Source organism: Zootoca vivipara, chromosome 1, assembly GCF_963506605.1.
Source record: "Zootoca vivipara chromosome 1, rZooViv1.1, whole genome shotgun sequence".
In the NCBI taxonomy this organism is placed as follows: Eukaryota; Metazoa; Chordata; class Lepidosauria; order Squamata; family Lacertidae; genus Zootoca; species Zootoca vivipara.
The window spans coordinates 68,358,198-68,373,361 of NC_083276.1; the positions used below are offsets into that span (position 1 = coordinate 68,358,198).

Here is a 15,164-nt window from a genome sequence, read left to right on the forward strand (position 1 = left end):
GATAAATATTTTATTACAGGGAGGGGAATCTAAGGCATGGGGGCTGCCAGGAGGCTCTCTATACCAGGCATCCAGATGTTTTGGCCTAGTGGTCAGGGAAGATGGGAATTGTAGTCCAAAACATCTGGAGGGCCGAAGTTTGGGGATGCCTGCTCTATACAGCCCCCAAGGATTTGGCCATCCCTGTCTCCACAGTCCACTCCTCATTGACTTTGCTTCATACCTTCCTTGTCTGGGAGGAATTTACAAAGCTGGCAGCTTTCTAATAATGTTCTCTCTTCTGGAAACAATGATTAATGCTGAGGCCTAGAAGTCAAACATTTCATGAATATGATTACCAATTTGCTGTGTGATATCTAACAAGTCACTCAGCCTTTCTGAATATAACATGCTCGCATAAAGAGAGTCCCTGGCCATTAATGATTGGCTATTGAAAACAAAGCAAATTCTCATTATTTTTAATTATTATCCTTGGTTTCAACTGTGCTAAAGATATATAGTAAGATCATTTAGGAATATCATGTGTTTTTTTGAGGGGGAGGGATGTTAATCCTGCACAATTTTATATTCCTTTCACTGGTTAGTAAAACTTCTTTAAATCCTACTTCAATATTTACTTGCACTTACGGTTATTTCTGCTACTTTAGTTGCTTGTTGATGTCATCTTAGGGCCAAACTAAACAGGGTAGCAGTATTTATTAATGGGTTTGCTCCATAAAGGAGTGTGTGGAGCATGTAGCCTTTCTTTTTCTTCGACATGCAGTGGAGCACTTGGGTGTGGGAAACTAAACTCTGCCTTCTCTCCCACCTTTCCTCACTGAATTTCATTGCTTCATTTTATTTTTCTTGCAGCTCAGTTATGCTACCTAGGCTCATGAGAAGATTGTTTGAAGCAATGGAATGCAATGATGTAAGAGATAGGCAGGGGCAGTGCCAAGTTCTCTTCACCCATTAGCTTAATTTGAATAAAATCTAGACACTCGTGACTTTATAGGTGAATGGGGCAGACTTGTAAATAAAATACTATTCTATAATGTCTATTACAGTGGTATCCAATGTATGCCTGCTAGATATGGTAGGGTTATAATTCCTATCAATCCTAGCTGGCATAGCTAATAATCAAGGATAGTGGGAGTTGTAGCAACATCTGGAAGCCTTTCTGTTGGTTGGCCTGCGGTACTGTGCAATGCATTCCTGTCAACTTCTTTTCTAACTCAGTAAAAAGTAGGACAGCACAATAACCTGCTTTTCCTTCTCAGGCATATCCAGAATATAAGTGAGATAAAAACTGATGTTGGTAAGGCTCGAGCTTGGGTTCGGCTCTCTATGGAAAAGAAATTACTTTCCCGTCACCTGAAACACCTTCTTTCTGATCATGAACTCACAAAGTAAGTTGAGTCCAGCTTGAGGTTAACAGAGATCTGTTGGTTTGTGGTAGTTATTTTTTAAATAGACTTGCCATAGCCTTTAGCAAAGAAAATAGATAAAACAGTATATGATTTTATCAGGTACTGATAAAGGTGCTTGAGAAACAGAATAATATTGAAAAAGGATAGGCATAGAACAAAGAGGGCATGCATAAGTTTGCATTCAGAAAATTTGGGTTCATTCCCTTTGCTACATATTTTGTACAGTGTTGGTCAGAAAGTCCAAAATAAACTAGATGAAGACGTCTCCAAAACAGTACAGTCATACCTCGGTTTAAGTATGCTTTGGTTTGAGTACTTTCAGTTTAAGTACTCCGCGGACCTGTCTGGAACGGATTAATCCACTTTCCATTACTTTCAATGGGAAAGTTCGCTTCAGGTTAAGTACGCTTCAGGTTAAGTACAGACTTCCGGAACCAATTGTGTACTTAAACCGAGGTACCACTGTATTTCTTTCAGCTATCTTAAACTGGAAGACTGTTGGCTTCAACTTTGAAAAATATAACTCTTATGAAAAATGACTATAATGGGATAATCCTGATGTGAGCTACTGTGAGCACCTTGGAGGCAGGGTAGGATCTAAACACATTATAGCAGAGGAATTTCCTTAGCATCTGTTCTGGTATTATAGGAATGAATTTTCTGTTCTTTACATTTTTCTCACTTCCTAATTACATCAGCACATTGTTCAAGGCAATGAATGGGGGCAAATATAACTAGAAAATTAAGGTAATGAGCAATGCTTGTGCATGGTAGTTTGCATTCCATAAAAACTCTGATGACCAAATAAGATTGCGTTCCTATATTCACTTACCTGGGAATTCTGGTACCTAATTGGGTTTATTCCTGAGTACACACAAAGGATTGTGCTATAAATTGTGTACAATTATTTTATATATTGGGATACTCTGATTTTCTTCCTAAACTCAACTTTTCCAAGAACATTAAATCTTTTGATGAGGACTATGGTGAAGGAAAGTAGGAAAAGGGAATGGAAAGAGCAGGAAATTGTGAATAAGAATGGGTGAGCAAATGGGGAAAGGATGGAAGAAGGTGAGAATACTCATCTGTATAAGTCACTGTATTTCCTGTAGCCTTTCCTTCTGCTCCCCCTGGTTTTTGAGCCTTCATCAGCTATGCTGCCAAACTATTCAAACCACAGGGGGCTAAAAGCATGATAATTTAAAAAAGAAAATTTAAATTATTTTTTGTACAGCAAAGGTGTGTAAAATAGTACCAAGAGGTACCTTGGTCTATGAACAGCCCTGTTAAGGAACAGTTCGGACAATGAACTCCACAAAATCGGAAGTAGGTGTTCCGGTTAGCAAACTTTGCCCCAGAAGACGAATGGAAGCCGAACACCGGCAGCGGGAGGCCTCATTAGGGAAAGCACCGCCTCGGTTTAAGAACACTTTGGTCTAAGAATGGACCTCCAGAACGGATTAAGTTCGTAAACCGAGGTACCACTGTATTCCTAATTGAAACGTTGGCAGTTAAGTGGGTGCAAGCCTACAGAGTAAAATAGTTAGAAGTCAAAACTTTAGTGGTTACATGATACACATATTATTGATTGGTTCATTGTATATGCCCACAAACCTCTGTCTGGGAAGTCTTATTATAGTAATATATAATTTTGTTTTCTTTCTCAGAAAACTCTATAAGCGCTATGCATTCCTCCGCTGTGATGATGAAAAAGAGCAGTTTCTGTATCATCTCTTGTCATTCAACGCAGTTGATTACTTTTGTTTTACCAATGTTTTTACAACTATCTGTAAGTATAGCTTTTAATTGTTGGGTTACTTTTCAAAGGGGTTTAAAGCATGTTTGACACATTCATATAGCCTCATTTATTTTATAACAGCATACAGATATTTTATGCTGGGAATCTACCAATACCCCTTTCATGAGATGATATAATTTATACCTCTGCAGAGTGTAAAATCCATGGTTGGTTGTTTTTTAGTGTGCGAACTTGCTATGATCTTGTCCATAGGAAATATATTTCAAACAAATTTCTGTTTTATAACACTGTGAGCATGATTCTGTGTGGCAAATTAGCAGTGAGACCTCATCGATACATTCTAGTATTTTTGATTAGCATATTGCAATGCATTTGAAATCTTCCCTACCTCCAACACTTCCAATTTTGTATGCTTCCTTATAAGTTCTCTGTATTATCCTTCTCCTACCTGCTGAATTGAAACTCATTACCAAGCTTAAAACCATGGAGCCACCTGGGATGAATAAAGACATCGGATTCTTATCTCATTATGCATGATCAAGCTTTCTTTAGCGCCTCAGCCCTTGCTTCCCCCCCCCCAGGACTAATTGCAGTCATCAGCAGTCGTTAACAGCCATCTACAGGTTTACCACTCCCATCAGCCCATCACCCATTCCCACCCACCCACCACCCACCCTCTGTATATATATATGGGTCTGACACTTCTGTTTCAAGTGTATCTGAAGAAGTGTGCATGCACACGAAAGCTCATACCAAAATAAAAACTTAGTTGGTCTTTAAGGTGCTACTGAAGGAATTTTTTTATTTTGCTTCGACTCAGACCAACACGGCTACTTACCTGTAACTGCCTTTTTATGTTCATCTTCATACTCAGCATTGTCTGCCTGCAACTGATTTTTGACCTGTTCTTTTTCTTAAGTTTCCTATGCTCTCTTCTGAGCTCCCCTTCTGAGAGATCTGTTGTTAGTTCTCAGTTCTCTTTTGAAAGACATGCTGCTTTTGGAGCCATAGTTGGACCTGTTTTAACATCACTAGACTCCATTGGTACGCTTTCGTCTGGCTCTCCAAAATAAGCTTTCAATGCTTTTTCTTTCACTCCCTGGGAGTCTGAGATCAAGCGCAGCAGATGATATTTCTGCTTAAGAATATAGTATAATGGGTATTTGTTATTCTGCTTCAATTGTATTTGCATTTGTTCTTGGGCAACTTGTTTCAGCCAAATTGTTTTTTTGTTTTACAGTGATTCCATACCATATATTGATCATTCCTAGCAAAAAACTTGGTGGCTCAATGTTCACAGCCAACCCATGGATATGCATTTCAGGAGAACTGGGTGAAACAGGAGTCCTACACATTCCAAGGAATACACTGGAGATGACATTTGAGGTATGCCCTTACCTAAAGACAAAAGTAAAAAGAAGTAAAAAAAATCAGAAAATTGCTAAGCCTGGGGACTTTTTCTATTATTTTTCTATTATTATTAATTAAATTTGCATATCACCCTTCATCTGAAGATCACAGGGCAGTTCACAACCTAAAATATATGTGCACCTGTATAATACAAATTGCATGTATCTTCCTTTTTGGAATATTTCTATGAGAGCCCAGCAGACCTATAGAAAATTATGATCAAAATATGTTAGCTGGAGAGGGAAGTGTAAAACTATCTCTATAGACTTTCCATTGTGTTATTTTAAAAGTTCCCTTACCATTTGATTTGTAAACTTGCTTCCCCCCCCCCTCAAATGTGGCATTGTGTTTAGTCATTGCTAAGTTTGGATATTATTGCTCTGTGCATTAGACCATTGTCACTATTATGTTTTATTTCTGTTTCGATTCAGCAGATTTCCCCCCACCCCTTTTCTAATTTTCAGTGTCAGAACCTGGGAAAGCTTACCACAGTACAAATAGGACATGATAATTCTGGACTGTATGCAAAGTGGCTTGTGGAATATGTCATGGTGAGAAATGAAGTAACGGGTCACACTTACAAGTAAGCAGCATTTCAGCTTTTTTTATGGATTGCCTGAAAGGATGTATTGAAAATGTTGTATCATAACTGCATCAACCTCCTTTGTAAAATCAGCCTGTTGCTGCTCAAAATACTTAAGAGGGCCAACTGGTCTGATGGTATTCCTTTTCTTGCCCTGTGGGACCAAATCAGTTGTTGTTGTTTAGTCGTTTAGTCGTGTCCGACTCTTCGTGACCCCATGGACCAGAGCACGCCAGGCACTCCTGTCTTGCACTGCCTCCCGCAGTTTGGTCAAACTCATGTTCGTAGCTTCGAGAACACTGTCCAACCATCTTGTCCTCTGTCGTCCCCTTCTCCTAGTGCCCTCAATCTTTCCCAACATCAGGGTCTTTTCCAAGGATTCTTCTCTTCTCATGAGGTGGCCAAAGTATTGGAGCCTCAGCTTCAGGATCTGCCCTTCCAGTGAGCACTCAGGGCTGATTTCCTTAAGAATGGATAGGTTTGATCTTCTTGCAGTCCATGGGACTCTCAAGAGTCTCCTCCAGCACCATAATTCAAAAGCATCAATTCTTCGGCGATCAGCCTTCTTTATGGTCCAACTCTCACTTCCATACATCACTACTGGGAAAACCATAGCTTTAACTATACGGACCTTTGTCGGCAAGGTGATGTCTCTGCTTTTTAAGATGCTGTCTAGGTTTGACATTGCTTTTCTCCCAAGAAGCAGGCGTCTTTTAATTTCGTGACTGCTGTCACCATCTGCAGTGATCAAGGAGCCCAAGAAAGTAAAATCTCTCACTGCCTCCATTTCTTCCCCTTCTATTTGCCAGGAGGTGATGGGACCAGTGGCCATGATCTTGGTTTTTTTGATGTTGAGCTTCAGACCATATTTTGCGCTCTCCTCTTTCACCCTCATTAAAAGGTTCTTTAATTCCTCCTTGCTTTCTGCCATCAAGGTTGTGTCATCTGCATATCTGAGGTTGTTGATATTTCTTCCAGCAATCTTAATTCCGGCTTGGGATTCATCTAGTCCAGCCTTTCGCATGATGAATTCTGCATATAAGTTAAATAAGCAGGGAGACAATATACAACCTTGTCGTACTCCTTTCCCAATTTTGAACCAATCAGTTGTTCCATATCCAGTTCTAACTGTAGCTTCTTGTCCCACATAGAGATTTCTCAGGAGACAGATGAGGTGATCAGGCACTCCCATTTCTTTAAGAACTTGCCATAGTTTGCTGTGGTCGACACAGTCAAAGGCTTTTGCATAGTCAATGAAGCAGAAGTAGACGTTTTTCTGGAACTCTCTAGCTTTCACCATAATCCAGCGCATGTTTGCTATTTGGTCTCTGGTTCCTCTGCCCTTTCGAAATCCAGCTTGCACTTCTGGGAGTTCTCGGTCCACATACTGCCTAAGCCTGCCTTGTAGAATTTTAAGCATAACCTTGCTAGCGTGTGAAATGAGCGCAATTGTGCGGTAGTTGCAGCATTCTTTGGCACTGCCCTTCTTTGGAATTGGGATGTAGACTGATCTTCTCCAATCCTCTGGCCATTGCTGAGTTTTCCAAACTTGCTGGCATATTGGGTGTAGCACCTTAACAGCATCATCTTTTAAAATTTTAAACAGTTCAGCTGGAATATCATCACTTCCACTGGCCTTGTTATTAGCAATGCTTTCTAAGGCCCATTTGACTTCACTCTCCAAGATGTCTGGCTCAAGGTCAGCAACCACACTACCTGAGGTGTACGAGACCTCCATATCTTTCTGGTATAATTCCTCTGTGTATTCTTGCCACCTCCTCTTGATGTCTTCTGCTTCTGTTAGGTCCTTACCACTTTTGTCCTTGATTATGGTAATCTTTGTACGAAATGTTCCTTTAATATCTCCAATTTTCTTGAACAGATCTCTGGTTTTCCCCATTCTATTGTTTTCCTCTATTTCTTTGCATTGCTCATTTAAGAAGACCCTCTTCTCTCTCCTTGCTGTTTTTTGGAAATCTGCATTCAGTTTCCTGTATCTTTCCCTATCTCCCTTGCATTTTGCTTGCCTCCTCTCCTCCGCTATTTGTAAGGCCTCGTTGGACAGCCATTTTGCTTTCTTGCATTTCCTTTTCCTTGGGATGGTTTTCATTGCTGCCTCCTGTATAATGTTACGAGCCTCCATCCATAGTTCTTCAGGCACTCTGTCCACCAAATCTAAATCCTTAAACCTGTTCCTCACTTCCACTGTGTATTCATAAGGGATTTGATTCAGATTGTATCTTACTGGCCCAGTGGTTTTTCCTACTTTCTTCAGTTTAAGCTGGAATTTTGCTATAAGAAGCTGATGATCTGAGTTACAGTCAGCTCCAGGTCTTGTTTTTGCTGACTGTATAGAGCTTCTCCATCTTTGGCTGCAGAGAATATAATCAATCTGATTTCGATGCTGTCCATTTGGTGATATCCATGTGTAGAGTCGTCTCTTGTGTTGTTGGAATAGAGTGTTTGTGATGACCAGCTTGTTCTCTTGACAGAACTCTATTAGCCTTTGCCCTGCTTCATTTTGAACTCCAAGGCCAAACTTGCCAGTTGTTCCTTTTATCTCTTGATTCCCTACTTTAGCATTCCAGTCCCCTGTAATGAGAAGAACATCCTTCTTTGGTGTCATTTCTAGAAGGTGTTGTAGGTCTTCATAGAATTGGTCAATTTCACTTTCTTCAGCACCGGTAGTTGGTGCATAAACTTGGATTACTGTGATGTTAAAAGGTCTGCCTTGGATTCGTATCGAGATCATTCTGTCATTTTTGAGATTGCATCCCATTACAGCTTTTGCCACTCTTTTGTTGACTATGAGGGCCACTCCATTTCTGCTACAGGATTCTTGCCCACAGTAGTAGATATGATAGTCATCCGAACTGAATTCGCCCATTCCCTTCCATTTTAGTTCACTGATGCCCAGGATGTCGATATTTATTCTTGTCATCTCATTTTTGACCACATGCAGCTTACCTCCACTCATGGTTCTTACATTCCAGGTTCCTATGCAATATTTTTCTTTACAGCATCGGACTTTCCTTTCGCTTCCAGGCATATCCGCAACTGAGCGTCCTTTCGGCTTTGGCCCAGCCGCTTCATCAGCTCTGAATCTACTTGTACTTGTCCTCCGCTCTTCCTCAGTAGCATGTTGGACGCCTTCCGACCTGAGGGGCTCATCTTCCAGCGTCATAACTTTTATATGCCTGTTGTCTTTGTCCATGGAGTTTTCTTGGCAGGGATACTGGAGTGGCTTGCCAGTTCCTTCTCCAGGTGGATCACGTTTAGTCAAAACTCTCCACTATGACCTGTCCATCTTGGGTGGCCCTGCATGGCATAGCTCATAGCTTCTCTGAGTTATTCAAGCCCCTTCGCCACGACAAGGCATTGATCCATGAAGGGGATTGATCCAAATCAGTTACTGATACATATTCTAATGTCACACAAGACTTGTTTCTCAGAAAGCTAATATGTGTGTGTGTGTGTGTGTGTGTATGTATATATATATATATATATATATATATATATACACACACACACACACACTGTTTTGATACACACACACACACACACACACACACACACACACACACACTGAGTATGATTTGATGCCTCTTCTTGTTTATATCCACTGTGATAAGCTTATGTTAACTGAAACTCAGATTAAGGTGAATTATCTATTAGTTTGTATGATTTAGAGTGGTTTCTTTTTCATTTAAACACACAAACTTATGTACTATCAATGTGCAAAAGATATTTATTTGTATACACTAGCAAAGCTATGAATACACACACACACATATATGTACACACACACACACACACACACACACACACACACACAGTACTTAGTTCTGGTGAGTTCTGGCTGAAAGAAAGCCCTGTCTTGAAGTTTAGTATCTAATGAACATTATATTACATTTGGTTGTATCCAGATAAATATTAGCCAAAGGGGGTTGGTGGAAGGTGACTCTCCCACCTCTCCAAGACCCAGTAGCCCCCAGGTTCCCTTGAAACACCTCTTCTGAGGGTCATGGGCTGTGGCACAGGGGAGCTGAAAGGGAATGCTGAAAATTGGGTGGAGGCACCATCTGTCAGTGGGAGCTCCTGCTTACAAATGGTGACTCCACCTAAATTCCAACAAACCCTTCCTTTCCTCTCAGCCCCCCTGCACCACAGTTTGCCCCATTTGTCAGGGTCCTCTTGTGAGAGGTTTTTTAAGAGGCTGCCAGAGCCTCGTGGGAGTGGGAAAGTAATTGGTTTGTGTTCCTTTGGTTCAGATCCAATTTGGTCAATAAGTCCAATCAATCTGTTGGCTCTCCAAATATCTGTTTGCTTATGGTCCAGAAGATTCAGATTTCTGTTTCCAACAGCACATGTATGTGGCTCCTGTGGATTAGTCAGTTACATAACTCCTCCTGTGATTAATACCGTTCAATTCTTGTGCTGGACCAGTCTTGCAGGGATGAGAAATTTTAGTAAATGGAATATGCCCAGCATGAAATTTTACTGAATCACTTAATGTATAGCCTCTTGCTAAAATCTGGGATTAAGAGCTGCATCATGTGTCTTTTTTCTTATTTCATGTCTTCAGGTTTCCATGTGGGAGGTGGCTTGGAAAAGGGATGGATGATGGCAGTTTAGAGAGGATCCTGGTCGGAGAATTGCTGACATCCCATTCTGAGGTAGATGAAAGGCAGTGCAGAACTCCACCTTTGCAGCAGTCCCCAAGTATGATTAGAAGATTCGTTACAATATCACCAAACAACAAACCAAGTAAGCTGGTTAGATTGAAAAAACCTTTTACTGGTGTCAGGGGATTGTTGCGGCTACTCTCGAGTAAAGGCGCTCCAGTCTGATCTGTCATTTAAGGTTTTATTGTGCATACTATTTACAGTGCAGAGATAGCAGAAAACACGACCTCCTAGTCACTCGCAGAATCCAGCAATGGCGCCCTTCTGCTCCTGGGCCAGCACAATAGCTTGGGGACCCCAAAACGCTGCCCCCTAAACCTGCGTTTGGGCGCATGCCTCAATTTGGGCACCAGAAGCGTCTGTGCTCCCTCTTCCACCTGTTGGCTAGAGCAGTGCAGGGCTCTGATACATCGCTGAGCCTTCCTTCCTCCACTAGTTGGCTTGGGCGGTGCAAGGGCTCTGATGCCTCACTGAGCCTTCCCTTCATTCCGCTCCCCGCCTCATTCCCCCCACCTGACCTGCTGCTACCGCTCTCGCTGGGCGAAGTGCTGGTCAGGATGATGGGGGGAGGCTCCCTGTAGGGAGTCCCCCTGACATCCACCCCCTCATGCCCCCCTCCCTACTCAAGGCAGGTTGCATAAAGGGTGAGGGTGGGAAACCCTTTAAATGCGTGTCGTCCAAGTCTGGGGGGGAAACACTTGTTGCCAGTTGGTCGCTTCTGGCGAACTGCTGGGGAAACACCTGAAAGAGATTTCCGCCTCATCTGTGTCCACAAATACCACATCCCACCCCCACATCGTGTTCTGCTCCTCGTCCGCTTCCTCCGTCTCCTATTCCCCGCCCCCGCTCGGCGGAAACCCCTCAAATTCTTCTTCACTGCTCGTGGGCCAGCATAATAGCTTGGGGACCCCGAAACGCCGCCCACTAAACCTGCGTTCGGGCACACGCCTCAATTCGGGCGCCGGAAGCGGCTGCACTCCCTCTTCCACCTGTTGGCTAGGGCAGTGCAGGGGCTCTGATGCCTCACTGAGCCTTCCCTCCATTCCGCTCCCCTCCTCACCCCCCTGACTGACCTGCTGCTACCATTCTCGCTGGGCGAAGTGCTGGTCAGGATGGGGGGGAGGCTCCCTGTAGGGAGTCCCCCTGACAACTAGTAATCTTACATAAAGTAATAGCGAACTCAGTTCTCTGAGTGCAGTTTTTTATGTAAGCAAAACATCATCCATACACATATTAGTAGACTTGGGGGAGCCCCACAGTTTGTGAAAGTACAAAAAGGCTATAGGGGAAAAATCCTATGGGGGACAAACCCAAAGATAACTCAGTGAGAATGAAATGTTGACTGACTGACTTGTGGGGGGTGGAGATGAAACAGATTATCCTGAAAAAAAGGTAATGGCTGACTGGTTGGAATTTTGAACAGGTCTCCACTCTGCAACATCTTGTTGCATGTCTTGCTTCCACTGTCTCAAAAACAGTGAAGCACTCTGGTTTTAAATCTTCATTGGGCTACTTAAATATTCTTTTGTCTTGCTGCAGCTTGTTTGACAATATGTCAGTCAGTCTCATTCCTGGTGATGGGGGAAAGGGGGAAGGAAAGGATGAGAACACTTCAGTTGATTTTAATCTGCAAACTACTGATGTAACCATTGCTTGCTGTTGGAGGCCTTCTCATTTAATTTATCAAGATTCCAACCTCTGTGTAATGTTTCCCCCTTCACCTTCAAACATTATTTACCCAATAAAGTAGCTGTTGCTGTTCCCTATATGGCTGCTTGGTGGGTTTTGCTCACTTCCAAAACCCTGTATTACAAAAGATAAATGCACAAATGTTGATAAATCTGTACTATTTTAGAATGTAAAAAGCATAACCCTGGATCTAGTTCCTTTCTAAAGTCCCTGGCCAAGTGAAAAACAAATAATTGCTTAAACAACTGCATGTTTTCCTTCTTGCACAGAGTTAAACACAGGTCAAATACAAGAATCTATTGGTGAAGCAGTAAATGGAATTGTCAAACACTTCCACAAGCCAGAGAAAGAGGTGAGCATTGTCATTGAGCTTGATAATATTTCTCTGTTTATATTTATGTGTACGCTAGTTAGTTTATGAAAGACCATAGCTAGAATTGACAAGAATGTTGGTTCAGCAGAACAGTGTGTCACAGATGTGCACATACAGCTGACGAGTTGAAGAGAATTGTGCATTGCCAAATACAGAATCTTGCAGCTAAATTTCTTCTTGATGTCACTTTTAATCAGAGTTCTTCAGTAAATTTGTAATCCAAAGCTGTGTTTGTTTTAACCAGGATTAACAAAGGTCATAAATAACTTTGAACCCAGGTGAAAGGGGGCAAGAAAATGTGCATGTGAGAATAGAATGCACTCCTGTAGTCTGCAGCCAGTCACTTAACCCTGGATCCAGTATTATATTTGAACCAAGCCTTAGAACTAAGTCTGATAAAACAATATGCCAATTGTTTGAATTTGTCAGCTGTGCCTTGATCACAAAGATCATAGTATCCCATTTGGGACTTTTTTGGACAACCCCTTCTCTATTTGTTTTGATTTGTAGTACTAGATATGCTGTCTTGTGATATCCAGTAGATTGGGTATTGTTTAACATTTGTACCTCATATTTATGCTCCTAGTCTATCTTGCAAATATATATATACAGCATTGTTTAAAAACAATCAGTAGCATTACAAATTAAAAACTGTTTCATATAAAAGCAATAACAGAAATTACATATTAAAAGGCTGTCAAATATATTTCCAGTTTCTAACTAAAGACCAGTAAAAAGGAGGGCTGATGAATCTCCAACTGGAGGGCATTCCAGAGCCATGGCACCACCATCCAGAAGGCCCTGCCTTGTGTGCTTACTTACAACTGAGAGGTTGATGACACAGAGAACAGGGCCTGTGAGGCAGATGTTCCTTGCAGTAATCTAGTCCAAGACCATTTGGGGTTTTAAATGCCAAGACCAGTACTTCAAACTGAGCAAACAAATAAGTAGCCAGTGAAGTTAAACAACATTTGAATTACATGTTCCAGTAAGGATGTTTGAGGCATTTTCTTCCAGATCTTCAGAACTCTTGAACAAACAGTACCTCTACCTTGTTTGGATTAAGGTTCAGTTTACTTCAGAACTAATGCCAGACACTAATTTATTATTTCCATTGCCTCCCTGGGTTTTCAGTGATGGGGAAAAATGAAATGTCATCAGCAAATTGATGGCATCTCAACCTAAACCTCTGAATGACCTTCCCTGGTGGTTTCATATATAAGTAAAAGCACTAGGGGACAAAATTTGCAATTTCGCATGCCAAAGGCCACAAAGTGGAACAGCAGTCTTGTGTTATACTTATACTGTAGTACTCATTTTATAAATAACAGTGTCCTTTCCTGATCAAGGCACCTCAATTTCTCAAGCTCATCATCAAACAGAAGTGAAGGTCCAAGGAAGGGTGCTTTGTTTTCTGTTGCTCTGCACAGAGGGAGCTTCTTATCCATGTTGAGCAGCAGTGAACAAAGGTGTGTGTGTGTGTAAACATAATCAGGGTGGAAAGCTATTTCATCAGTAATAATGCTGACTTGTAATTTCATAAAGTGAGTAAATGGTAGCTGTTGTGAGATCTGATTGTTGTTGAAATCTTATTATTGAGTGTTTTTCTAATGGGTGCCACTAACTGATAAACTCAGTCAGTGCAGACTATTGGTAGTCTGTTTTGAAAAACCACAGTAATTTGACAGAAATATTCATAATATACCATGGCTAAACATCTCAAAACTAATATTTATTTTATATCCCATTGGCAGAGAGGCAGTTTAACACTTTTGCTGTGTGGTGAAGGTGGGCTTGTCTCAGCTCTTGAGCAGGTGTTTCAGCATGGATTTAAATCTCCCAGGCTCTTCAAAAATGTCTTCATTTGGGACTTTCTAGGTAAGTACAGAAAGCCTTCCTATGGGAAAAGGTTGAAGGAGTAGGTATGTTTAGACTGGAAAACAGAGGTGAAATGATAGCCATCTTCAAAAATTTTATTAATTGTATAAATAATTATACTGCCACCAATATGTGAGGAAGGTTTTGAGTTTTTCTACTGATCTGATCATTATGCTATATGACTCTGTCTCCAGAAAAAGCACAAGGATATTATGAGGCTCTAGAGCAAAATGAATTGGTCCCAGAGGAAAACTGGCAGAAAAGGGCCAGGAGTTTTTGTCGCTTTGTCACAGCCATCAATAACACTCCTAGAAACATTGGGAAAGATGGCAAGTTTCAGATGTTGGTGTGCCTTGGAGCCAGGTATTGTATTTCCATAAGCATATTTTCATTTGTATATAATTGCCTGGTCCAATGTGACAGAGTTGCTTTCACACTGATCAGTTTTCTTTTATTACTGTTTTGATGTCCAGATTTTGAGTCCTTTGACCAAATTACATATCCTTGCACTTATTCTGCCACTTTGGAAATCTGAAATTAGAACATGATCACTGGAATTTATCTTGACAGGAGATTAAAAGTGCTTGACCTACTTAGTCTACAAAAAAAAAAAGGCTGAGAGAGGATATGAAAGTATTCTTCCAAATAGTAGAAGAATTAATTGGAAGAGGGAGATGAATTATTTTATATTAAAGGAGGCTAGATTTAGTTATTTATTATATTTATATATACTACAGTTTCTTCCAAGGAGCTCAAGCACATGGTTCTCCAATTCCCCATTTTATCCTCACTACTTCCCTGTGAGGTAGGTTAGGCTGAAACACAGTGACTGCCCCAACGTCATCCAGTGAGCTTCATAACTGAGTAGGAATTTGAACCCTGGTCTTCCAGGTCATAGTCCAACACTCTGTCTATTTGGCTCAGATGTACAATAAACACCAGCTACAAAACAGAAATTGGCAAGTCAGAAATTTTGGTGAAACGGTCTTTCCTGGAACCACAGAGACAGCAAATAAGCTCTTTGGTTTCAGGGCACAGTTATAAGAAATTTATGGAGAATCGTGTGGCATTTTCTATGCATTAGTTGTAGCCCTTTGAAATCAGAAAGGGCCTTTCATATGCATAGGCCTTGATTTCTGCATCCCTCTTCATTGGGAAAATCAGGGTCTACTCTATCACAACAAGGATCAAGGCATGGAGATGCACCCAGTTAAATTTTCCATAAGATTGCTTCATGGCTGCAAATTTTGTACAAGTGAGCATTTCCCAATCAAACTAGCAGTGCCCTTAATGGTTTCCAGGATGTGGCTTGGGCCATTTTAAAGCAATTTGCCTTGTAAACACCTTTCAGAAGCTCCCATGAGTCTGTTTGTGGTGC

General features: G+C 41.2%; 1 protein-coding gene across 3 annotated transcripts in view; it reads left to right on the forward strand.

The window, feature by feature from the left end:
* DENND5A (DENN domain containing 5A) overlaps positions 1-15,164 on the forward strand; it is a 67,609-nt gene that overhangs the window by 46,615 nt on the left and 5,830 nt on the right. For all 3 annotated transcript variants that reach the window (XM_060275753.1, XM_060275748.1, XM_060275752.1), the window contains 8 exons: positions 1,260-1,388; positions 3,077-3,198; positions 4,409-4,554; positions 5,043-5,161; positions 9,747-9,928; positions 11,805-11,887; positions 13,663-13,786; positions 13,981-14,149. In XM_060275753.1, coding sequence (XP_060131736.1) covers positions 1,260-1,388; positions 3,077-3,198; positions 4,409-4,554; positions 5,043-5,161; positions 9,747-9,928; positions 11,805-11,887; positions 13,663-13,786; positions 13,981-14,149 — 1,074 coding nt within the window. The remainder of the gene's footprint in view (positions 1-1,259; positions 1,389-3,076; positions 3,199-4,408; positions 4,555-5,042; positions 5,162-9,746; positions 9,929-11,804; positions 11,888-13,662; positions 13,787-13,980; positions 14,150-15,164) is intronic.